The sequence below is a fragment of the Cataglyphis hispanica genome, chromosome 4 (assembly GCF_021464435.1).
Source record: "Cataglyphis hispanica isolate Lineage 1 chromosome 4, ULB_Chis1_1.0, whole genome shotgun sequence".
In the NCBI taxonomy this organism is placed as follows: Eukaryota; Metazoa; Arthropoda; class Insecta; order Hymenoptera; family Formicidae; genus Cataglyphis; species Cataglyphis hispanica.
In genome coordinates, this window is record NC_065957.1 from 5,167,130 (window position 1) to 5,193,809 (window position 26,680).

General features: G+C 35.2%; 3 protein-coding genes across 4 annotated transcripts in view; 2 read left to right on the top strand and 1 right to left on the bottom strand.

The window, feature by feature from the left end:
- The first annotated feature begins 13 nt into the window (after positions 1-13).
- LOC126849348 (zinc transporter 9) lies at positions 14-3,783 on the top strand. Its single transcript, XM_050591094.1, has 11 exons — positions 14-349; positions 496-1,039; positions 1,096-1,285; positions 1,395-1,477; positions 1,710-1,833; positions 1,932-2,070; positions 2,149-2,472; positions 2,687-2,899; positions 2,992-3,126; positions 3,203-3,316; positions 3,396-3,783. The coding sequence occupies exons 2-11, from the start codon at positions 565-567 to the stop codon at positions 3,438-3,440; spliced, it is 1,842 nt and encodes a 613-aa protein (XP_050447051.1). The 5' UTR covers positions 14-349; positions 496-564; the 3' UTR covers positions 3,441-3,783.
- Positions 3,784-4,208: 425 nt separating this feature from the next.
- Positions 4,209-7,403, top strand: LOC126849350 (uncharacterized). Its single transcript, XM_050591097.1, has 6 exons — positions 4,209-4,700; positions 5,020-5,356; positions 5,589-5,926; positions 6,037-6,155; positions 6,244-6,424; positions 6,511-7,403. Exons 1-6 carry the CDS (start codon positions 4,476-4,478, stop codon positions 6,688-6,690), a joined length of 1,380 nt encoding a protein of 459 aa, XP_050447054.1. The 5' UTR covers positions 4,209-4,475; the 3' UTR covers positions 6,691-7,403.
- The window catches only part of LOC126849362 (CD151 antigen-like), a 102,210-nt gene continuing 82,428 nt past the window's right edge, over positions 6,899-26,680 (bottom strand). For both annotated transcript variants that reach the window (XM_050591121.1, XM_050591120.1), the window contains 3 exons: positions 14,511-14,684; positions 9,987-10,148; positions 6,899-9,052 (listed from right to left, as the gene is read on the bottom strand). In XM_050591121.1, coding sequence (XP_050447078.1) covers positions 8,906-9,052; positions 9,987-10,148; positions 14,511-14,684 — 483 coding nt within the window. In that variant the 3' untranslated portion in view covers positions 6,899-8,905. The remainder of the gene's footprint in view (positions 9,053-9,986; positions 10,149-14,510; positions 14,685-26,680) is intronic.

Consider the following 26,680-nt stretch of genomic DNA (forward strand, 5'->3'; position numbering starts at 1 on the left):
TTTAACTTTCGGCGAACAACAAGGAAGAAATGATACCGTGAACGTTGCGCTCGTTAAGTGGAACGCGCATCTTGGGTATGGTTAAACTGTAGCTAGTTCGCTAGTTATTAGTCCACAATACGCCTTTAAGGTTAACAACGTTATGTGTTGTTTTTTCTTATATTCATGCGGCGAATATGAATTATTGACAGTTGAAAGTTCTATCGTTAAATCTAAGACAATTCAATTCTTGCTCGATTTTTAGTTTATTGTTAAGCCTCAGTTCAATACCAGTATTGCAGCTGTCTTAAATGATGTATTTACTGTGAATAAATTTGACAGAAGGGAAAGATAAATGCGATTTTGTAGTGTACGTTCTCATAAATATATTTTATTTCTCTATCACATTGCAATTGTACATTGTTTAAAAATAATATTATTTTATTGTTTTATATGTAATCAAAAATTTATTAGTTCTTTTTTAAGAATAATATTGTTTAAACAATTTTTTTATAGATTAAGTGATGCATATCTATAGAACATCTATAGTACATTTTTTATAAAGAAGGAGTAGAAGAAAGAAAGATGTATCGATCCCATAACCATCTGAATTTTATTCGAAATATTACACGCCAATATCATGCTGATAAGTTATGCATATTCCAGATTGGATTAAATAAAAGACATGCCAGTATTTTAATAATACCCAAGCATGACGTACAATATAAAATACATAAGTTTTTGTATTCTCAGAAAATCTTTACTGACAAAAAGATAGGCACGAACGAGGATGGCAGATGGATTGATATAGCAAAATTTTCATCTGATGATGCAAAGGCTAAAAAGAATAAGTCTGAAAAAAAATTAGCTGAAGATGTTCAGCAAAAGATAATAGAATTAAATGAGGAGAAGCTGGGTAAATTAAAAGAGAGAGTATTAAACGTAGAACCAATTGATTCTAGCAATGATAAGGAAAAGGGAAGAGAAGCAACAAAATTTGCTGAAAAACAATCTGTAGAATCCAAAGAATTGTCAAAGGATGATGTTACATCAAAAAAAGGTATAATATTGAATATTGATTTATATATTATTGAAACTAATTTCTAATGTTTGTAGCGAAAAAGAAAATCAGAGTAGATAAATCGACATCTTCTTTGGAACGTAATTTTATTACTCCTGTGAGAGCAATGTCAGATTTTTTATTAAAACCTTCTGATTTGGAATCTTTACCAAAAACAAAGAGACGTTCTCCTTATGAGCTTGAACCACCTATTACGGTCTACTGGAGGAAAGATGTTGAGGCTAAGTAAGAGACTTTTATTCATTTATTTAATAAACTCTTATATATATTGTATATATTATAATTGTAATATAATTATAATATAATTAAATATTAAAATTTTATTTATTTATAGAGCTTTGGAAGTTTGGGGATCTCGAGAAGCTTTGCTAAAAGAACTTTTAAAAAAAGAAGTAGAACGAAAAATTTATCAACAAAGTAAATATATATATATTTAAATATAATTTTATTTATTTGTGTTTAATTGTTTAAAGTTATTACTTTTATAAAACAGAACTATTTTCTTGTCTCCTCAAGATAAAGAATATTTGTTTAGAGATTGTTTATCTATCTTACAGGACCATTCACATGTCCTGATAGTATAATAAAAACATTTTCTTGATAGAATAATAATTGGTACAAAGATTGAAACCTAAGCTTTTCATCACAGATGTTTTTACGGTCAAACGAAGATTGAGAGATTACAGACGGGAAATTGGCAACAAGCCAGAGATAATTCAGAAGGAGGGTCTTTTTGGAAGATCTGGCAAAGTAGTATTGACTGCAATAGGCATGTATGTATTGAATTGATGCTCATAACATGATTCAACTAAATTAACACTTATCATACAATTGTAAAATTTCCTTGATTAATCTATTCTTTTTTTTCCAGAAATGCTAGTAATTTTTTGTGCAAATTAATTGCTTGGTTATATACTGGTTCTCATAGTATGTTTTCCGAGTGTATACATTCTGCAGCAGATACTTGTAATCAATTAATTCTAGCTTATGGTATTCATAAATCGGTGCAGGTAAATCGAATTATTTCAAGTATCTCTAGAATCTCTTCTGAGTAGTTTTTCTAATCTAATCATCCAATAATTTTGCAGAATCCTGATCCTGATCACCCATATGGTTATACAAACATGAAGTATGTTTCCTCATTGATATCAGGTGTGGGAATCTTTTGCGTTGGAACGGGTCTTTCCTTCTATCACGGAATTCACGGTCTTCTCTTTCCCGCGCCATTGGAGTCTCTTTTTTGGGCTTACTTTGTCTTAGGTGGATCCTTATTATCAGAAGGAGCGACCTTAATGATAGCATTGCATTCTATCAAGAAGGGTGCAGAAGAAAGAAAAGAAAGCTTTAAGCAATTCGTTTTGGAAGGACAGGATCCATCTGTGAATGTTGTGCTCATGGAAGATTTTGCAGCTGTAAGAATTATTCTTTTTGCTTTTTCCCAGCTCTTTATAACTTAAATTTTGTGTTTAAATTAATATTAACGTAAAGTCTTGCTAATTTTAAAGATAAATTTTTATTTAGTAAGAGATAACGATTATTTTGAAAAAAAAAAACATATTTAGCAAGTCCATTAAATCATAAAATTATGTATTCTCGGAGAAATTTATAATCTTGATGTAAACTCAGGTACTTGGAGTTATTATCGCAGCAGGATGTATGGGTTTAACTTCATATCTAGAAAATCCAGTATTCGACGCCTTTGGTTCGCTTCTGGTAGGCGGTTTGCTCGGTGGAGTAGCGTCCTTTATAATTTATTCCAATGTTGCTGCGCTTATAGGAAGGAGTATATCACAGGAGCATCTAGATAAAATTAATGCCGAATTAGAAGCAGATATAATGGTAACTTTGCCCTTAAAATATTATCTACACAATATCCAATATATTTGTTAGATATACACCTATTAATCTTTAGGTATTTTTATGCTAAATAGGTCCGTGCGATTCACGATGTGAAAGGCATCGATATGGGTAATCATTTGGTGCGATACAAAGCCGAATTAGATTTCGATGGACGAGAACTCACAAGGTCTTATCTAGATAAACATGATCTTAATACAATGCTAGAGGTATAGACATAATATTTTCATCTTTATTGAATATGATGTAATACTATATCAATGAGTATCGAATTCTTTATTTCAGGAAGTAAAAGCTATGCAAAATATTGAGGAATTAGAGGCATTCTTATTGAAACATGGTGAAAATATTGTAGACATGCTTGGTGGAGAAATTGATAGAATAGAATTAAAGTTAAAGGTATATATTCAATTCGTTAGTCATTATCTAATAATAACCTAAAATTGTATAATGATATAATTCTTTTTCGTATTTTCAGAAAAATCATCCAGAAATACGACATTGTGATTTAGAAATTCTATAAAAATTTCCGTTGGCATAGAAAAAATTAAATTAAATTTAAATTGTAAACTCTCTTTCTTCTCTCCACCTGTATATAGATGTAACTTATCATTTATATTTTTCAATCTTAGATCTAATTATTTTAATATGGTAATTATTTAAACAAATAGTACTACTCTAAAATAGAAGCTATTTCATTTAGTATCAGAGAAAAATCACTTTTTGTAAATGTTTTATGTACAGCTATGCTGCAAAAATTACATACAATTCAATATAATAAATATACAGAAATTCCTTATAAATATGAAATTTTTGAAATATTTTGATATATATGTGTGTTCTAGGCTTGAAAAATTAAAGTAAAAAGTTCTTCTGCTATTCATGTATCTTTTCATAGAGAAATAAAAGATCTTTTTTATATATATATATGTAAAAAGAGAAAAGATGTTAAAAACATTTATATGATAATGAAATTTTATAGAATTTTTTTTGATTAATTTCAATATTCAATTAATGAATAAATAGTGCGAAATAAAATTTCGATAATTTTTCATTGGTAACTTCGTTGCATTGATTTCTCGAGCTGGTATCCACAGAGCTTTGTAAGCACAACAAGACGTTACTATGGACGCCTCGTGACAAAATCCTGGACAGCCTAGTGATTAGCTACAAAGTGGAATCGTTTTAAACATGTTTTTCCGCTAAATGCAGCCATTGGCCATTGAAATGTAAAGTGTACCTGTTGATGGTTGAATTTATCTTGATCTGTTGCTTGTTAGGATCAGTCCAAGATATCTAAAAATAAAGAACAAGAAGAAAATGCGAAGTGAACCGATGCGATTGTCACTTATGTGTTATTCATATGTAAGATTTAAAGAGAAATATATATATAAGTGACAAATATGACGGAGGATCAAGAGCAGGCTGAGTGGTTTACATACAATCATACATAATCATACATAATAAATATTGCGCAAATATTTTACGAAGAAAATTTGAAGGACTTATGTGTGAAATTGATTACGAAATGATCGCGAATCGATAGGAAGACAGCTGAATGAGTGATGCATTGGGATCTAAAATGATACCCGGAAATCGTGCTTCGCGTGGACGAAGATCTACGACGATCGATGAACCGATGAAGCGGAATGACAGCGGAGATGATACTTCCGTTCATGCTGTGAAGAATGACAGCTACGTGAAACGCGGCAGTACACCATCGCAGAAACGATGGACCAGCTCAGAAGAGTCCGGCCGATCCTACAACCGGAATATCAAAAAAGTTGGTATTACTTATGAAGCCAAAATTTTAAAATCTTATAATGACTTTATAATTAATTTTAATTTTAAGCACAATATAATCATAAATTACAAATTATATCCATTGTAATAATTCCATTAAAAATTAATAAATTATTAATTCCGGATATATATTGGCAATATGTTTTTTACTCTCGAAATATCACGACATAATGTATCGATTCAATTTGGTGACTCTTTAGTTGGCATTTTATTTGAACTATGCCAAATTGAAAGATATCAGATATATTTGCATAAATAAAAAAATGCATTGCCATTGAATTCTCCATTCAACATCTCAGAGTTTTTTCGGGAAACAAGACAACACCGAAGATACAGAAACTGTCTCCGAGTCGCCGGATGTTAAGAGTAATGTTAAGTCTCGTAGAATCGAGGATGTTTATGGAAAAACGCGTTACTCTGATATTCGCGAAAGCGAAGAAAGGACTACATCGAGATCTTTTGAGGGGCGAAGGAGGAAACGCAGTAAACGGATTGAAAAACGAAAATTTAGAGAGCAGCCTCGCACGACAGATCGTGATCATGATGGAACCAATACCGGATCTTCTACAAAACATTACAGTGGGGAAGATAATTTCATTGATAAATCTCGAAAAAGAAAAAAGATTGTTTCCCGAGGTAAATGTATTATTTTATATTTTGCGAACAAAAATTATAGATTAATTCAAAAAATTGATCCCAGTCTGTCAAGAATTTACGAATTTTAAAAAGAAATCTGCTACAATGAAAGAGAGAAATAAATATGTTAATGTTTTAAAAAGTATCTTACATTCGCCTGTTAATGTGCTATAAAGATCTTGATATTTGCCATACAACAGTGAAATTTAAAATTAATAATTTTCTACGCTAGCGGACGATCATGAAGTACCTATCACGGAAATTTTGAAGAAAGCTCAAGAAAATGTACGCACAAAGTATGAGGAACCTGTGCCGCTTCCGGAATTGACTACGGACACAATTTATATTCAAGGCAGGAGTGGCTTTAGCGCTGTGAAAATTGGCGGATCGAGACGTGCTTTGAGAAATGATACGCCACGTGCAACAGAGGGTAGAGAAAACCGTGATTCCGCGGAAACTCGAATGCACACGCTCATAAAAGTGGCAATCATGGCCCAGAAACTTTGGAGGTGCACGGGACTCGTTTATCAGGGTCTTTTGGGCGGAATGGCACTTTTGCATTTTATTATGGTGAAGTACTCTCTTTTTAACTAGCGCAAACATTTTCTAATCTAGCGCAAATCGCGCGATTGTATATATTTACGTTCACTTTAAATATTATCGGTTTTGTCGATTTTCAGATTTATATCTTTTTCAACACTTCGATGGAATTCATATCGAAATATTCAATTTTTTCCGAAATCTACACAAATATATTTTCCTTTTTAATCGCTCTCTGTGTCATTTCAATCTTCGATAAGTATGCTCGATGCTAAAAACGAATTTGCTACATTTTAACCTTCGTGTCTAGGTATCGCTAATTTTAGAGGAAATATTTACGATTTCAGATTCGATTTGGCGCGACTTGATATGGATCACTTACGTGAAATCAATATGGATCATGCGAAAACTGCGATTGCTATTCCGCTTTATTTACTAACATTTAGCTTTCACCAAGCGTCGTTAAAGATCGACGATCAGTTAGCTCTAATGCATTATCGCAATATTAATGAAACCATGTGGTCAAATGTAAGCATATTGCGATCATTTAATTAATCAAAATTGCCCATAAAAAATTCTCAATTTGTGTATTTATATGTATAATAATTTTGCAGAATACAACGCAAGAAACTTTACTTGAAGAATTACAGGGCTGGCAGAAGATAACTATGTCGAAAGATCTTCTCGCAGTTTTCGCTTGGTTATTCGTTGCTCTTGGAACGCGAGATAATATGCTATTGACGCATCTCGAATCGATGGAGCAATATGCGAGCGATGCAGAATCTCTTAGATGATGTTCGAAAAACGATTTCCGCTACCAAACAAGATAAACGTGATTTCAAAACAAAGTTCTTTCGCGCGATTATATACAAACTGATTGTCGTAAAATATTGAAATCTTTTAAAAAATAATTATTTATTTATTATTCGAATATGTAGTACTTACCGAGTCGATCCGGATGCAGAAGATACATCGGTACAAAATCTCAGAGAAGAGAGTAAGTACGATTTAAACATTTATTCGTAACAGAATAGCGTTTGATATGTACAATATGTATAAAGTTCTTCTAGATGCTAATTGATAATACATGTATACATAATAGCAAAGAGGACAATAACATATATATATATATATATATATATTTTTTTTAAGATTAAAATAACATATGACGTAATGGTACAGTAGTAAAATATGTTTGGACTTTCTCGAGCACCTCGGCGGAATCCGCAATTGCGAGGATGTATAATCCGCAATTCGATGATTGGCTGCCAAATAATTTGTATATCAAAATTTGTAACGGGACACGATAGGGAGAGTCGTGCGCGAGGTGATAGTCGTTATAGATTTTCAGAAATTTCCTGTAAAATAGCCTGCGATTGCGGATTCGAGCGGCGCATTTCCGTTGTGTATACGAGAAAGAAAGCATTTATTATAAATAATGTGCAAAGGCTTGTACTTATTTGCGAAGCAACAGATAAATATATACATGCCGTTTGTGTGAAATTTATTACATGACTCTAAAGTCTCTCTTCCCTTTCTTTGTTTTTCCTTTTTTCTCTTTAATTTACATCGCCACGACTCTCTTTTTTTATTTTTTTATATGCGTATTCTAAAATATCTCTGAGCTTAATAATATCATCAAGGCACTGTTTACAGTTCTATCCGATGTATTAGTCGATTTTAGACTTGTCTTCGCTGTCGGAAATACGAATCGCGATCCATCATCGAGTTTACGACGGATGATCACCCGATTATTTATTCATCGACGCGCGAGAGACAAAAAGAAGACTGTAACTGAACTCGATGACGCGCGATTCGATCGCAGGAAAATTGACATTACTCGACTGAATCAGATCTTATTGTTGCGCGGAAAAAGTCAGACAGTCATGATTGTTTTCTTTATACAAAAGAATTTCCTTGTCATGGCTTCTATTGCGTTCTAATCGGTTTTTAATAGATCGCAATTAAATATTGTGCAAATTTGCAATATGTGGCAGTATACGAAGTCGACGCTTTCACGAACGTTCACCCAACTTGAAAAATATCATATTATGCTCGAAGATTTCTTTTTTAAAGATTGTACATTTAACGTCACGACTGACGGTTGCGTTATAAAAAAGGATCCAAGTTCGAGTGTCTTCATCCGGGAGAAAATACCACGGAAAATATACTCAAATATCATTGATAGCAAGAATTACAATTGGGCTAGTGAGTTGCACAGTCTCGATTGGCTCAGTATCGATTGCGAACAATAGTCGAGATAATTTTACTGGTCCAGCGTGCACATGCCGTCTGTCTGCACGTGCTCGTTTATCAAAATTGTTTACGTCTTTGTAATTTCTTGCGTAAAAACACTGCTTCAGAAATCACTAAAGCCAACTTTAAATTTATCGATATTGCTCTTCGGGCTGATAGAAATTCAGAAATCGTACAATAAAGTAGATACCATTACAAAATACATGGAAAACAAGAATATAATCGATTGACTTTACAAGTCGTCTGCGTGATACACATATCAGATTCTTTGTTTCCTTGTATTTCTCAATGGCATTATCTTTCAAGAGACTAATTTAGATCGTCGATGCGCGAATTTTAAACTATACTTCGGTGCACAATCGTATTCAACGATGAGAAAAGTATCTTTAGCTCTTAGATTGTGATCCAAGACGTTGGATCAATCTCTTTATATGTGTTTTTTATCTTTGAACTTTTATTTCCTTTTTCATTGTTTATTTCGCAAAATCGCGAGAAGCTAGATGACGAAAACGGCATCATCACTTCTTGTTATTCGAGTTCCACTTGTTGATACCTTACTGAAGGCATAGGGGGGGAGGGAGTCGTAAATGAGGGTCCGTGGTCGAAGACGGTTCCCTTTCATCCGAACGTTCCCGCGGCTGTAATCGCGTCCTCCCGCCCCTACTCCGACGATCAAACGGACTCCGAGTTGTTCTGCATGTATCTGCACCACGACTGGCCGTTATTATTGCCCTCGGGGCAATGAAGCAATTCTCAGTCATCGAAGTCGTGTCTGAGCTTTATGTAGAGGCAGGAGCCAAGAACGATGCCGAAGAGCTCGAGGACCGACAAGCCGAGCCCGACGGCGCCCAGGATTATCAGGTGGTCCTTCGTCGTCTCCAAGAACTTGTAAATGCAGCCCTAGATCAAAAAGTTGGATTTATCGGCGATTCGCAGATATAAAGCTGCTTTGTTTAGGCGAAAACTCAATATCCGCAACGCGATATTTATCCCGAAACTATGCCGACTCGTAAGTTAAAAGTACAAACTCGCGAATCGTATAAATGCGACTTTTAGCTTTTTGTCATTTTACAAAAATGCCATATATCTGAAGTTACAATTCCACTTTTAAGCAAATGTATATCGAACGCGCGACCATCGGGCTAAAATCGCGTCTGATAACACTTTACAAGTGCCAAAGCATTTGAGCACTGCTTCTAAAATAATTTTAAATGCTAAGCATGAATCTATCATCAAATAAATTTTTATCAGGTCAGATTTTCAAAAAAAAAAAAAAAACAGGAATTGAATCTCCAAAAACTTTTTTACCATCTTTGAAAATTTGTAGCAGACAAATCCGATGTACAAGAGACTTCAGATAGAGCTCAAATAAAAGCATGAATATTGTATTTTAATATAAAAATGTCGAATTTTTTCCTGCAAACGGACTGTACAGAATAATCCTTTAACAATTTGACACAATACGACTACAAAGCGAGATTCGATTGTACTTGCGGTAAAAGATTCGATATTTTTATATTAAAGTACAATGTTTAAGCTTTCATTTCAGCCCATCTGAAGTCTTTTGCATATCGCGTTCGTCTGCTATAAATTTTAAATGATAAAAAACGCATTTTTGGGATTTCAACTCCCATTTTTCTCGAAAACCTGACCTGATAGGCCATTTTTTTCTTACGGATTTGGATTCAGTGTCCCAAAATATGTTTGAAAATTATATAATATGTTAAAAAAATTATTTCCATTTCTAGCACTAAAAAAAGGGTAAAATTTGCAAACTAGTATAATCAGTCAAGAAAGTTCGTGAAAAAAACTCGTGAAGTCGCGGCAGATATACCGTGTATTGAATATTGGAGGGATGATCCCTTTTCCCACAAAGAAACGTCGGCGTCTTGCAGCAGCTGTCAGGTACGACGCTACCGTTCCTAATGACCTCCTCGTCCTTATGCCACTCGCTCACGATCCAGTCCTCAAATCTCAAGGCACCGCAGCATTTGAACTGCAAATTTCAATAATAATGTTTTCCGCAATAATACACATATCGAGAAGAAAATTAGACAAAATAGTTTCCATGTCTCTCTAACTTGCTTTATGAAAATGTAATTTTTCTTTCAGTCACTTTACTATCATAAATTTTTATAAGACGTTTAAAAATAAATTCCAAATTTAAATTTTTTAATCTATCAAATTTTATTCAAAAAATATTTCAATTTTTTATTAATTATTAAAAATTATTTCCATTTCTTAAAGGAGTATGTCTAAAGTAAACAAAAGTTTAAATGCAGGTTGATGAATCTTGGCAGGATGATTCATTTTGGTTGTAGAATCGTGTTGAAAAAAGAATTTTTATTGGCACTCATTATTATTATTTTCGTTCTCGTCATTCCAATCAAATGCATTATTAGCGGAGAAGATGTCAACTTCATATTTAATCAACTCTTCCAATTGTTCTTCTAGCTCTTCTTAAATTTTTTTATCGGATAGTGACACGCTGCTTTTTTATCGGATAATGACACGCTGCTTTTTTATCGGATAGTGACACGCTGCTTCTTTGAAAAAGGTAGAAAATGAGACAGCTGGAAGTGTGATGTGATCAAAATGCCAAGCATAAGTAAAGTACTAAACTAAACAGACGATAGCATCCGATGGGCATAGCATCCAATAATTCGCGTTTTCCTGTTTTGCATATGCAGAAGTACTCCTCAATCATCTCCAATCCTTCTTTCTTTATGTTCAACAGAACAAACAGATGATATTTGACAGCAGCGTGGCGTCTCATCTGAGCCTTAAACAACTTCAACAATTCTTTTGGTGTTAAAATGCCTGCTCTTTCGTAAGAATCAAGATGCAAGTTCTCTATTTGTCGTATTTCATAAACATTGGTTATCATAAATCTCCGAGGATCCGCTGCTACCCAATTTGGAACCGTCAGACAAATGCCAATAAAAATCCTTTTTTCAATACGATTCTAAAGCTAAAATGAATTATCCTGTCAAGTTTCACCAACCTGCATTGTGTTTAACACTTTTGCCTATTTCAGGCATACTCATCCTATCTAGAAAAATGTATAAATATATTTTATTCTGAATATGAAATATAAATAATATTATCTTTCGACATGATAATAAAGAATTTTTTTTATCGAGAATATACACAGAGTAAGTATCGAGCTCTTAAACTGCATTAACTTATTAGTGACAAGCTCATCTTTCTCATTCCCCAGTTCTCCGTTCCCCATCCTCCATGACCTGTGCCATAATAAAGTATACAAGGATAAGGCAGAAAGGGAGTGAGACGATGATAGCGACGATAACAACGATAATAGCCGCGCACGATAATAACGATAGCGGGACACGTTATACAGCGGGGGAATCATCGAGAGGAGGAGGGGGCCAAAGAAGAATGGAGAGAGAGAGAGAGAGAGAGAGGCAGATTAATGGAGGTGAGAAACGTGTTCCGGCGGCAGCATGTTAAATGGTAACTTTAATGCGGGCACGTAATCCCGCGGGATTCATCGCGCACCGGAACTATTAGTTGCGATAAACATTTCTACAGGTCCTTTGCACATGCAGGTGGTATAGTCAATTTCTGCATTCGAATTCTTTCTGAGCACGCGTATAAACTCGGCATCTCATCGTTTGAGACGCAAATATTACAAATATATAGCTCCACAATTTTTGATTCAACGTTGCTGCAGTTTTAGAACCAAAGATCCTATTACGCAGAAGAAAAATTTCTTGTTTTGAAAATATTTTTAGTTTCAACTTGGAAATCTTGAAATGAGATTATATTGTATTAAATAAAGAAACCTCTCCGTTCGTTAATATAGATAACTTTTGCAAGTAATCACCATGCTCATAATAGAGCCATTTAATTTGTATATTTGTTACGGTCTATCTCTTTTAGTTAAAAAAATAAAAGAAGGTGGCCACTTTAGGTAAGACATCCCGTATAAGCGTTATCAATTTTATTATTTATCCTCTAAAACGGATGCCCCGAGTATTCCTTTACACAAGTACAGCATCAGAAGGAAGAAAGCCTATTTATACGTGTAAACGTGCTATTTACATATTTACATCATATTTTTTTAATTAAAGAATAGTAAAATAATATGATTTACATCAAAATGGAATGCGTTTGCGACTTTATTTTCAATAATGAACAAGTTGAAATGAAAAAAGACAAGATGAAAAGATGAAAATGAAGGAACTAATATACAATAAATCTCTTTCGTAAGAACCAAATAAAAGATGCATCAAAAGACTTTCGCGAGAGTGTATTCACGTGTAGCACATGCGGCGTACGCGGGATATTTATTTCTGTTTGTGGCCTTTTAAAAAGCCTTTTAAAAATTCCCGACAAGAGCGCTGTCGCGGTAAAACTCGATTTCTCGAACGAAATGAAATGCTTGTATAGAGATATATCTCTCGTGTATAAATAAAATGCGGATTCCGAATTTCTTCCGCTTGCCCGACGGTTTCACGCCAATTTCGATGGACGAGGGTTTAAGGGTGCTGTGTGTGAACACTCGGAGCCGGCGCGAAGAAATGGAAACGAAAATCCTCGGGCGACCAATGGGATCCATGGCAGAAGGGTGAAATTGCCGGCGGGGAGAGGGGCTCGATTTATCAGGTCAATGGCGTGGCGGGAGAGCGACTTAACTCCCGGGTCCATTATCGGCGTCGCGGATCGCATCACGTGTGCTTACAAGTCCGATCCGAAATCAAGATATTGCGCTCGACATAAAACGGATTTAGGCAGCAGATACGATTAATTCCGACGGAAACGTTCCCTCGAAATGGTCTATACATATATATATATATATATATATATATATATATATATATATGTGCCTTTATACATACATATAAGCCATTCGCATATATGCGCGCGGTTGGCTTAAGTCTCGTAGCTACGAGCTGTCAACTTAATCTCGCTAATATAACGGGCAACTTGATCCGTACGATTATAACGACTTCAATCTGAGCATAAATCTACGTTCGGAAGATCTTTACGAGATGCGTAAATACATTCGAGAAATGAAGCCGCGTAAAGTCAAGACGTTTTGCGAAAGTATGGGACGAAAATGTGAATTCATTGTGATGCTAATCGATTTATGGGGAAAGGGCGGAAACTGTGTTCCGCAACGCGATAACGATAATTTATTATTGCAAGGTTGTCGTAAGAGAAAAAGAGAGAGAGAGAGAGGGAGAGAGAGAGAGAGAGAGAGAGAGAGAGAGAGAGAGAGAATGCTATTGTCGACGAGAAGATAAATAAGAGTGCTGCTGCGTGATCCCTTTTGATTAGCCGCCATCAAGCAATGGACGACTAGAACATTCGTTAATTAACGAATAATTTCGAGGTGACTTGCAGGTGTGGTACGCTTTCAATCAAGAAAACGTGCAAAGATCTATGAAGTGTTGTGAGAATTATTGCAAAAAAACAAAAAAAGAAATGACGGAAATACTAATTTAAATTATAAATTAATCATAAATTAATCTCTTTTCGTATCATATCACAGAAAAAAAGAGGTGTCAAATCAAAACTTATATACTCAACTTAACGCGTTTATTAATTCGTATATACGCGACAAACAATAATCTTCATACAAGTATTTGATAATTTTAAATTTCAACAATATTATAATCTTTCAAAATTATAATTATCACTTAAAGAATGTAATATAATTATCTTGATAATTATTATTATAATATTCTTATATGTTATTTTCTATTCAATATTTTTTTCTTTTCATTCAAAAGAATTATTCTTAAATAATAAGAATATATTTTTCTTTTCTGATTGAATTATATAAAATAGCTTCATTCAAGTTTTTTTTCTTTAACATAATCTCATTTCAAGATTTCCATGTTGAAATTAACGATATCTTCAAAACAAGAAAAAAATTTTTTTCTGCGAAGAGAAATATAATTATTCGAGAATTCCAACTCTGAGAATTTCTATAATTAAAAGGGTACTTGCTGATTCTAGAACACCCTCTATTTGCCGACGATGATCGTATTACGCATTGACGAGCCATACGAAACGTTTTCAGCAAACATTCAACGCCGGCATCATATTGCGTATTTCTATGGTAGCGCATTGCGACACGAAACGCCAACGAAAGCGTTATTCTGAGCTCGAATATAACGGGACAGGAATATAAAAATGATTATGAGGAAACTGATATCGGGAGAGTGCCGTTTGCGCGCTATCGGGAACTCGGGCGCGTGTTTTATTTCGCCCGCAATTGTTCGACATCGGTTGCTGTTCGCAAACGGCCCGTATATATATATATATATATATATAACTGTTTGAGAAATGGAAAAGAAATTCCTCTGGATGGCTCTCTCGTACTTACTTCTTTCTGCATCTGGTCGATGGCCGCGGTTTCCCGTGATCGCACGGAATAGTTCTCGAGAAACGTGCGATTCAAATTCATCTTCAATTCGGGGCCCACTTGTTCCTCGTAGAGACGCGCTAGAGCACCGACCCCGGCCTCCAGAACGAGCACCGCCATCACCACGAACACGTACTGTGTTGACAGAAAAAAAAGGTAGAGGCAAAATTAGAATAAGTCAAAACAACATCGGACATAATTTTTCCCGCGCTCACCTTTTTCTCTATTGATGTTTTTTTTTTTATTATTAACGAATGGAAGGACGATGGAAGAGCAAAACAAGCTTTAATTGAATGGAAATTTTGATAAAAGATGTGATGATTGAATGAATTTTATCGGCAAAAATGGGGAACAGCTTTTAATAAAAACTGCCTTATCTCTTTCATTCTCTCTCTTTCTTTTCGTAGTAAATACGCACCTTCTTGTTTTTTCTTTTTATACCCAAAAATAATTCTTCAAGATGACGTAATATGGAAGAACGATTTTTAACGTTCGCCTTCCTTACGAATACGATAAAACCAGAGATGAAATCTGTCAGATGTATCATTATATTTTCACATAGAGGCTTCGCATGTCATATGATATTTATTTTTCGCTTCCTTTCAATGCTATTTTACCCGTAGACTTTTATGCCATTGAAATTATCGACTCGCTCGTAAATACAAATATCTCTTATACGTAGTTTTTTGTACCGTAAAAGTCGCGGTCTCGCGTAAAAAAAAATGTACTCTCTGTATTCCCTTTATAAAATAAATAAACGTATTATAAAGATAGTGCTGATTTCGAAAGGAACAAAATTTTCATATAATACCGCGCCCTCTCACATTAATTTAATACGGATTTGCGGAACAAATCCGCCGCCCCGTTCGCTCCCCTTCTCTCTTTTTTTTTTTTAAAGCGACGTATTAAAATTGCGTAATGCTCACCGAAGCTTTTCAGTCTTTTCATGAATATAAACCCGTGCCGAGGGACGACGCGCGCACGCCTCGACAATCCCTCTTTCCTATGAATATTCAAACCGCGGTGACTAACTATCGCTCGTTCGTATACTTTCGCAAGATCTTGCGACTCGTAGAAGAATATGTACGAGTAACGAGAAAAAAGGCATATATTTGTCTCCTTTAATATATCGACGATTATTAATTCTGTATTTCTTGTCGCGATTTGTACATCGCGTTTAATTTCTCAGAGTTATGGATTGGGAATAGAGGGTGCGTTAAATCGAGGAAATATCGGCTGATACATATAACGGCGAGGAGGAGAGAAGGAGATGAGAGAAGCTACATCGGCTGCTAATTTGTGATCAATTCCCGATGTCGCCAGGGATTAAGCTGTATCGCGCGATGTAGGTAAACGATGCTTTCGCCTTAGGCACTTAGTACCCTGACCTAATGCATCTAGTGGCGAAAATAGTAGATGAAGAACAGGAAGATTGATGAGTTTGCTAAAATTTCTGATTTATATATTTAAAACAGTTGTGTCTGTATGGATATTTACGAATCTTTTAACGTCATTTACACGCTTTTCAGCTCTACATTGTATATATGCACAGAGAAAAAGCTTTCTTTAGATTTAATGTATCTGTTTGACTTATATTTGTTTCGTTACAAAAACATAATTTTATATTTTAAAAATTTTATATTTTAAATTTATTTATTTTGTCGAGTAAAAATTTAACAGTTTCGTGGCATTCAATCATATTGTTTGACGGAAAAATAACTATTATTTGATATAGTAATAGTAATTATTTGTGTATAACACTATGTGACGCGTTAATTTACTATATGTATTCAAGTTTCTGACAAGCGTATATATATATATATATATATATATATATATATATATATAAAGCCTACAAAATACACTAATAACATTTAACAACATTTAATTTTATTTATTCGGACAGAAATTGTTCACTCACCTTTAAAGCTGATTAACAATACGTTCTTTAGGTCTCGTAATTAGATCCAAGCTTTCGAGTCAAACGTAAATCGAGTATACTAGCGAAATTAGAGCAGCCGAGAATAAGACGGCGCGCGATGATCGATTGAGCGGAGCTTGCCGCACAAACGCTGCAGCCGAGACGCGAAGTTAAAACGCAAAGTTTCTTGACGGAATGACGCAATGACGCATAATAATTGATAATATATTAAAACGCTCGACGAGCAAACAAGCGACGCTTATGGAACATGGTACGAGCATTCGTCTACTATCTTTGTCCGTTAGTCGTCAGTATTCGTTTCAGTCGGAAGGCGGAAGGAGAGAGAAAGAGAGGGGAAGGGGAAAAAGCAGGCAGACATGAACACAGATTGCAACACTTCCGCTTCCTCCCTTCGCCCTTTGCACTCGAATCGAGTGCGTCGAAATACATAGAGAGAGAGAGAGAGAGAGAGCGAGCGAGAGAGAGATGTGACATCTCTACATCGGTACCTACATGTACTACCTAAGTGTGCACGTACATATTAGTACCTCTAAGTCAATAAATCGCTCTGGGTATATATATTATGGCGGAAACGCGACACACGGAGAGGATAGGAATGGCAATCGACAGTTTGAGATTGGTGAGGAGGCTGACAGTGAGCGGGAGAGACGACGATAGATCAAACATACCAATTGCTTTTCCAATATATATGGCTATATACACACACACACACACACACACACATGCACACGCACGCACATGATTTCATGGCAGGAAGAAGGGAAACTAGTGTCACGTTCTCGAATAATTGTTAGAGACAGATACTTTTGTTGCGGGATCAACGTGCTCCGGAAAATGTGCAATCTAGACTATCGAGTGAAGCTTGTAAAAAACAGATCGAGGCTTTGTGCAAGCTCGGATACAGTAGAAACAAAGAAATAAAGTGTAGGCTAAAGTGAATATTTTTATTAAATTACATTAAATACATTTTATTAAATATTATTTTATTTTATTCCGCATTATATGAGAAATTTTATAAGAAATAATCTTTATAATCTGAAATATAAAGCGTAAAGAGAGAGAGAAAGAGAGAGGGGGAGAAAAAGGAAGTAAAATATTAAGTTGTAAAGAAAAATAAATATAAATATTATTTTTTATATTATCTTGGAAATATAAGTCTTTTAATCACTGAAGATATATTGTATTAATTTTTCCGTAATAAAATTAAAAGTATAATATTATAAAAGTATAGTCGATTTTGGAGATTTGTAATGAATTTGGTTAATGTTTTTAGTCTCCCGAATAGCGTATATATTATACTATCGTGTAATGCATAGTGCAGCACGATAAACTTCGTCTTCGGATTACCGTCACGAGACATTGAGAGTGGAGTTTAAGCCGGTCATGGTTCCTGGACTTAACACGGATCTGTGATGGAAACACGAGGAATCACGGGATTGCGAATCGCATGGAGAAGACAGATCGTGAATACACGGACGATTGCTAAATTTGTCCAGAGATGTCAATTAAAACTAATGCTCTGATGAAGTTTGTAACAGAAAATAATTGCACGTTACTATTCGCGGCGCGATGATAATACGTTTATTAACAAAATGTATTTATTTATTAAAATATTTATAAAGATTTCAAAGCGTTTTTTATATTTTATTAAATTATATATATATATATTTGTTTTGATTTGTTATTATTACTATCAAGAAAAATATTACCATTCTTTTACATATTCAAAAAAATTAGAATAAAATTGTAATAATTGATGAAAAAAAATGTTTTAAAATGTTTTAGATAAAATATTTTAGATTAATCTACACATTTTAAATAAAACACTCTATAATTACATTTTGCATGAATGTGTTTTCATTGTGAATTCTAGAGCAATGTATCCTGTCTATAGAAATGCTCTATAGCCGATACACAATCTGTGTCAATCGAAAAAACAGGCTACGAATGCGCTACTAAACTTTCTCCGCGTACCTGTAAAGTCTCTCTTTTTTCTCCATAGGCTCGCCAACTTGCGTTCATTACGTGGATTTATCTGCCTACCATTGGCAAAAATCTTAATTGAACGCCATATAAGGTCTTGGCTAATGAGACGATTCGCTCGTGCCATCCGTGTATAGGTGGTGAAAGGGAGCAGGGACCAACGCGAAAGCCGAGGCAAAAGGTTGTCGAGCAAGAAGGGAGGAGGTGGCCTTCTTGCGCCGAGGATCGACGATAGTTTATCGCTGCTACGGTGAATTAAGCTCGTTACTCCTCCGCCGTTATTAACCGAAACGGACATTTAGAGATATATTTAAAAAAATAAACGATGATAATACATCTCATATCAACAATAATGCATAAGGAAAGATCTATTAAAAAAATAATATATGGCTAATAAAAAAAATGGTAATAATATAGTAATAAATTGGACTTTAATTTGGATTAAGTGAGATCATTGATAGAGATATTAGATAAAGATATTGAGTAAAACCGCGTATATGATGAATAAGGGGAAAGTAAAGATACAGGCTGTTGACTGGATAAACAGTGAAAACTTTTCGCGTTGGTTGCCGATAGTTTCGCCAACAAGCTAGGTTGTTATTTTATGATTATGAAGGAAGGAGAGAAGCGCATACTGATAGTGACTGCTATTACGACTCTTACTCTCTTTCAGGAAAATTAACAGCTTGTTTATTTCGACGTTATCAGAATTTAAAATTTTTCAGAATTTTATTTTAATCAATGAGTTTACGCGATAAAATATATAATGGAGTTGACGTTGTCGGAATTCATTGTATTTCATTCGTAATTTAGTGCATTTAGTTATGCTTGTATTCATTAACTCATTTGATATAATAGCAGGCATTAACTTCTATTATAACAATGAACAATGGGGGAATTTTAATGTTGCATAAATCGATTAACAGTAGATATGTTTCTTTCTTCCTTCTCCTGTAGTTTTCATTTCAATTGCGGATTCTGTCACCATTTTCATGCACTGTCGGCACTGTTGGCATTAACGTAAATATCGCTTGCGTTACGATTCAAAGTTTCTCTCAATGCACGAAGAACGTAGTACGTAAACGAGCGGATTGTTTTATTTTACATACAGCTCTCTAGTTGTTACTGCTCTCGTAATTGAACAACGAGCGATTCTCTGTTACGTCGCGATAATTATACAACTCAACAATTCGAGAGTCGGAAATGTAATTAGGAAAAGGGACTTACTGACTTGGCTTCGCGAGAGTATCCAAATAAGCGGAATAAAAGGCGTGGCGCGCGAAACAATAGAGCGATGCTGAATGAAGGAGGCGGAAGTTGGAAGAATTAAAAAAAATATCGCGAGAGAAACTTTTCTCTCGAAGATCAGCGATAACTTTATTAAGGACCAAGTGAAATCGTTATTCCGCCATTGTGTGGCATGCGCGCGACTCCGCGAGTTTTTCCGCAGGGCGGAAATTATCGTTCCACGTCGTATAGTTACAATCAGGCAGGATATTGTCCGTTTTCGCGACGCTGCGGTGATTTGCGAATGCGCGCCGGCAAAATACAAGGAAAACACGGCAAACGGACAATTTTCCACCTCGTCGTGATTGTCGGCCGCGATTTTTCGCATGGATTCCCAAGCCTTGCAAGTAGTGTCACGATAATTGCAAAATGATTCCCTTCTTTATGTTTTCATTTCTCGACACCATGTAACCCGAACTTTTCGACAATTTTCCCACGTTCATTATATTTCATCATTTCAGATTTTAAATGCTCATAATATATAAATATTACAGAATGAATATAAAGTAACAATAATATAAAAAAATTTTAAGTATTCAATAAGTCTCAATACACTGTAGAATATCGAAAAGTTTGAAGCGAGTGGAAAGACATAAAATAATAGAGCGAATTTCTCAAGTAGAGACTAAAGGAGACTAAGAATTCTTCTCGAAAGGCAAGGAAACTGATTGCTTTATTCTTTTCGTGAGTCAGGTCGTTTAAAAAGAGCAAGAACGTAAAAATGAAACAATAAGGGCTAATACCATGCAAGATATTTTCAGTCTGCGCACATTATTTCAGGAACGGTACGCGCGGAAATATAATAATCTATTTTTATATCGCTTATTATAATACATACAGCCTTTCAATGTTCTATTATTAGAAGTTAAGTTATGCGTTAAGATCTCTATGTGAAATAATCCCATGGATCTTTTATAAAGTTTATGCTAAGAAAAAGTCGAATATTTAAAAGTTAAAAGAATTATTATTAATAAAGAAAGAGACAACAATGTTCCACGATATTCTGCAGCTATTCAACAATTAATTTCTTGAAATTATGTAGAATAGAAATGTATTAAAACCACGATATACTACTCTAATTTATTATTTATATATTAAAGATATTTTGGCTATATAATAACAAAAAACCGTCAAAATTAAAAAAAAAAATACATATTTCTCTCTATTCGTTTATATTGTTTGTAAACATTAAATAAATAAATCCGGATTATAAAAATAATTCAAATATTACAAAATAATATGGTTTTTAACGTCCTCGTAAAAAAAATAGTTGTAATTAATATTTTTTCTAATTTATGACAAAAACTTTTAATCGAGAATACCCCTTAAAATCACCTACAAAAAAAAAAAACGAGTAGTTTGCACGAAGAGAAAGAGAGACAGATAATATCTTTCTACAATTTTTAGTAAATTAATTATTGAAAGTAAGTAGATCTAAATTAAGTTTTGCACAAATATTTATTAGTTTTTTAATATATGTGAAAATTTTTATTTTGTGCAATGATTTTTTTTCCTTGTTAAATTTATGAATAAGTAACTGCAATACGTAATTTTCTATAAAAATCAATAATAATTTTAAACTTAAATAATTTCCAAACCGTTAAGAGAATTGTGCTTACGTTTTGCACAGGTATTCAGAAGAAATAGTAGAAGAGTCTGCGAAATTTTCATATATATATTTCATATTTTGTCAATATTTTGATATATGACACATACATCTAGGCATAAATTAACAATGTTGTAAATTAACAGCGACAGTGTTAAGCGTTGAAAATTCGCTTAAAATTCGCGCTTTTATGCAAACATTTTGATTCTTGCTGATCGTACATGACACGCTCGTGATTAACCAAGGATAACATATAATTATACGATATAAAATTATATTCGCGAATAACATCCATGTCAAGTAGCAATTAAAAAATATCGTAGGCACGCTTATTAAATATGTTACATCGTGACGGGACAAGCTAAAATATATCGAGCAATGCTAAAGACTGGCGTGGCATAAAAAAAAAAAAAACCGTCGAAACTTTATTAAGCTATTACGAAAGCCGCTCCTAACACGCCATCGAGATAATTAACGGTAAGAAAACAAGTTCGCGAGCGGCATCTCCCCTTTCGTTTTTCCGATTGCAATGTTTTACGCCAGAGAGACAAAAAAAAGTGCCGATTATCATCGTGTCTCGTTTTGTTCGAGAGCGCGATGAAAAAACCGCAATTATAAAGACATTAAACTCCACGACGAGCTCTCGCGTAGGGCCTGGCCGTTCCTCATTGAATCTTTATTGCCGCCGATCGCTGTATCTGCAAAAAAAAAAAAGGGATACGACGTCGAGCATCCCCTTGTTCTCCATCGTCTTACGAGCAATTCGTCCTGGATAACCCGAGGGCGTTCGTCTCTGTGTGCCATGTATAACGGGCAAGATGGGCTTCAACCGGATAGACGGAACGAGAAATTTTATAGGAATACGTTTAAACTGGTCCTAAAGTGCATCCCCTGGCTCGTCGCGCAAATTTAACGGTTCGAAAGTGCATCCTGCAGTCCAATTTGCAATAAAAGTTATTTATATTTATGCTTGACGTATATTACTTATAATACGTGAGCGAAATATCTCGACAAATGTTTTTATGAATGCTAATCAGTGTAACAACATGAAATCATTCTGACACAGTTTCTTCTTTATTCGTTAAAAATTCTTTTGTCTTTAAATAATATATAGGTATATAAAATAATATATAAGTATATATTAAGGATCTATAGAAAATTTACGTGCCACTGCCACTTTTCTAATTAATGTTTGATTTGAAAAATTTGTACTACTAAAGTATTGATTTTAATGATCATTAGCCTTTTATTGTAATAAAAATTAGCTTCTATTTTTTCCATTCTTTAAGCCTTGTATATACAATACCAGCTTAATTACATCTATAGGAAACAAAAAGTACCTTTGCGTACGTCAGCGAGTAATCTGAAGATTCGCAATCGAGCAGGTCGTTATTCTTCGACGTGGACACGTTTAACAAGGTACTCGCCATCGTGCTTCGAGAATCTCCATTTACGTCCCATCATAACTCTAACGAGCTTTGCCACGTGTTTTTCAAGAAAAAGAATCTATTCCGAGTTCTTCGGATTTCATCGTTGATCACAAAATATTGTCAATTATTTAAAATAATGACGAAGAGAATAAAAACAAAGCACTTTATGCAATTATTTTATGTCCACTTTAACAAACACCCACTTTAACAAATTATTAATTAAAAAAGAATCTATTGTAAATACGAAATCAAAATACGATAAAATATTTATATAAGAAAGATGTCTATACGTGCAAAATTTTCATTATTTTATTTTTTTTCTTTTTTAATGAAATTAGTAATAAACAAAAAAAAAAAAATTTAAACCAATGGTGTTTCTGAAAACGTCTATCTGCATTGTTTCTCACTCGTTACGCCTCCGCACTAGTCAGCATGCAATCTCCGTGCAATTTTACGTATACTATCGTCGATCCAGTCCGGACAATAAACATGCGAAATAGCATTTTGAGGTCTGCGAGAGTCGATCTGTCGAGCCGACGTGTTTGTTTTTCTCTCTCTCTCTCTCTCTCTCTCTGGCGGATTTATTGTACTTATTGCGCTTCCCGCATAAATTGGCCACAAGCACCGCGATTGCAGCGCGTTGGATACTTAGAAAGTAATGCGGTCTCGCCCGAAGCAGTCGCATCGAAGCGCACGGGAGATGTTAAACTGGTTCAAAACCAGTCCGAGGCGTCAAGCTCTGTTAGGGGAGATTCCACCACCGCGATACGTCATTCTCGCGACTGCAAAATCGAAAAAAAATGTAGACCTAGACGTAACGCCCCCCCCCCTCTATCACAAAAAAAAAATTCGTCGGTTCCCCGCCAAGAGATCGACCGCCTCTTATTTTGATTGCCACCTCAACCGCGTTTTATTACCCTCGAGCGCAATTCGAGCGAGTAGAAAAAAAAATCTATATCATTTGACAGACCACCACAATTAGTGCGGTATCTCTCTTCTTTTTTCAAGGCGAATCTTGAGAGATCTTTCTCGCGCATTCAATATTCGTTGAATCGTCGACGATAATTTATGAATATTTATTATCTTATTTCTGCGATGTCGCGACTAATGTAACGTTGATTCACTATTTATACAAGTCACATAAATAAAAGGACGTTCGCAAGTTATGAGTATTGGATGGAGCACGGGCAGATCGCGCGCGAGATGCGCTTGGGGAGTCTTATGCAATTAAGATCGAGCGGATGGATAGAGTCGTGATTCGAGAGTGTAACGGCGTGCAAGTAGTAGTATTACTCGGTGATTAGTGACGGTTATTACCGGATGATTTAACGTTTCTTTTGCGCTACGTACAGCGAAAGCTCGATCGCGAGCCTCTCTCGTGGCGCAGGCGATTTATCACATTGGCAGCCTCCGATAATGTGCGAAAATAATAAAAGGATTACGATCGTTATAATGTCGTAAAAGAGAACGAACGATTAAAAAGCATAGCCGGTTCGCTTCAGGGAGAAAATCGTGCAATTAAGGCTGAACTAATGATTCGGAAGCAGGCATGGGTTAAGTGGAATTATCTGGTGATTAGCGATGGTTATTATAAGTGATTTAACTCTTAAAATTATTTGAATGAATGAATCGACTGTTTTGAAAGCGCATTGAAAGTGCGTATCGATCAGATGGAAGAGGAAAGCGAGTGAAAAATTCTTTGCTTGAATATCTCATTTGAGAATCGTATTATTTCCTCTTGTTATATAATTCTTTCGTTAATAAAGCTGTTATTAAATACCAGTTGGCAGTAAAATCTCGATATAAATATAACTAAAAAAAGACTGTATTTTATAAAGTTATATACGATTCATATAGATGATATCGTTTGCTACATTGATAAAAAAAAGTTTGAAAAGCAATTTGTTGAGTATAGAGAAAATAAGAAAATATAATTTGTTTCGCGCCTCGACAAGCATTTACGCAATTAAGATCGTGTGCATCATGATTTGAGCGTATATATCGCGAGTTAAATGGTCATACCGGTTGTAAAAGGACTTTAACTGGCCGATTAAATTGAATAAAAGATAATTCAATTGCTCCCATACATACTTCGTGGAACTTTTTGTCGGCAATGATGTGATACACTTGGTTTACAGCGATTTAATGCGCAAAAAATAGTCGAAAAGGAAGTGAAAGTATTTATTTCCATTACAATCATTCAGTGCTTCATTTGCAAAACTTTATAAATATATAAGAAAAGCTTATTTACATGCTGAATATTTTATAAAATATTATATCTTTAGCTTTCTTAAAATAAAGAGATATATGAAAATATATGTATATACATAGCCTTCTTCTAAAGTATACAATAAATCTATTAATATAAATATATGTATAATTTATTTGAATGTTAATTTAAATATACTAATTACTAATTTAAATATTAATTAAAATGTATATAGCAAACGATTTCTTACAAAGTATTTTACACAGAACTTGACTTGCGTAGAAGTGGCAATATAATTCCCAAGTGAACCACGTGGCGGTGAATAGTGCGGTTAGTAACGATCGGCAAAGCTCGTTACCGGTGTTTAACTATCATTTAGGCAGGATTAAAGATAATCCAGTCGGTGTCGTTGGAGATATAGCCAAAGTGCGAGTTACCAATTACGGTCGCCGCGCAAACTCCCGATTAAGGTCGATTTATTACCCAGCGAAGAATGCCCCTTCTAAAAGGGGCAACAGAGATAGAGAAAGACCGCTGAATATATCTCCGAGTAGGCTTCATCGCGTGTGAGTAACCGGCAATAAAGAATTTTTCCCCATCGCAAAAATTACACTTTATGAAAAATAATTCATAAAAAAACAAACATAAATAACGCAGAGATCAAAAGCCTACGTAGACGTAATATCCCTTGGAGGAAGGGGGAAGGGCGCCAAGGAAAACCTTAAATCATTTAATAAGCCCCTAAAGAAAATTTACTGCGCTGTACCCTTAAGAGGAAGTTTATCGCCGCCCCGTGGGGGCGCGACCATAAAATAATATTGCGGGACGATGCATGAATGCACAATTTGTCAAACCCGTCGCGCATGGCGATGCGGACCGCATGCGAAGGAAAAGGGGGCCGCCTCGTGGTTTCTCTCGATTATTCCTCGGAGACGGTGACGGCTGTGCGCGTATATCGTATTAAATAAATCATCCGTGTAAACATAGCGGTATTATCGTTGGCCATTCCTCTATTACGGCGCTCATCGTAATAGAGAAATTCCCGGTGGACGCGATATCTCCGCCTTGTGACCGTAGGTCCGTATTAACGTTCGCCGTTAAGCCACGACGATCCCGTGGGTGTTCGCGTGCACGCGTGCGGCCGCATTTCCGATGAGAGTAACGTCCCTTTGGTGCGGGCGGCCGCGACTTAAGCCGACTTAAAAAAATACGCTCCAGCACCTACGGTTGGTTCTGCGAGTCGATTCCGTTGGAGAAATACTTTGTCGGCCGACAGCGATAATGCCGGAGGTAGTAGACTACAGGTAAGGTCAAAGGCGAGCTCCAACTCCCTTTACCTGAAGGAAGGTTCAAAGACAGAGGATCGGGCATTGTTAGTAGCGACTTGTGTAGAGAAAGCCGGCGCCCCCAAGTCCCGCCGCCAGCACGGTGTGAATTATCCCGGTATCGACATTACGGTTCATTGTGATCGGCCGCGAGGTTATCGATTTTTCATTTATAAAGCAGAAGAGAAGAGAGAGGGCTTCCTGTACGACATCGTCGAAGGCCAGAGGTGCGTATTTTTAGCGGCCACGCGTGCTCGGAGAGCGTGAAATTCGCGGAAACGCGAAAATATGGATACGCCTACGATAAATCAGAAATAAAGTTGCACTACCGTAAGAAAAAATGCATAAT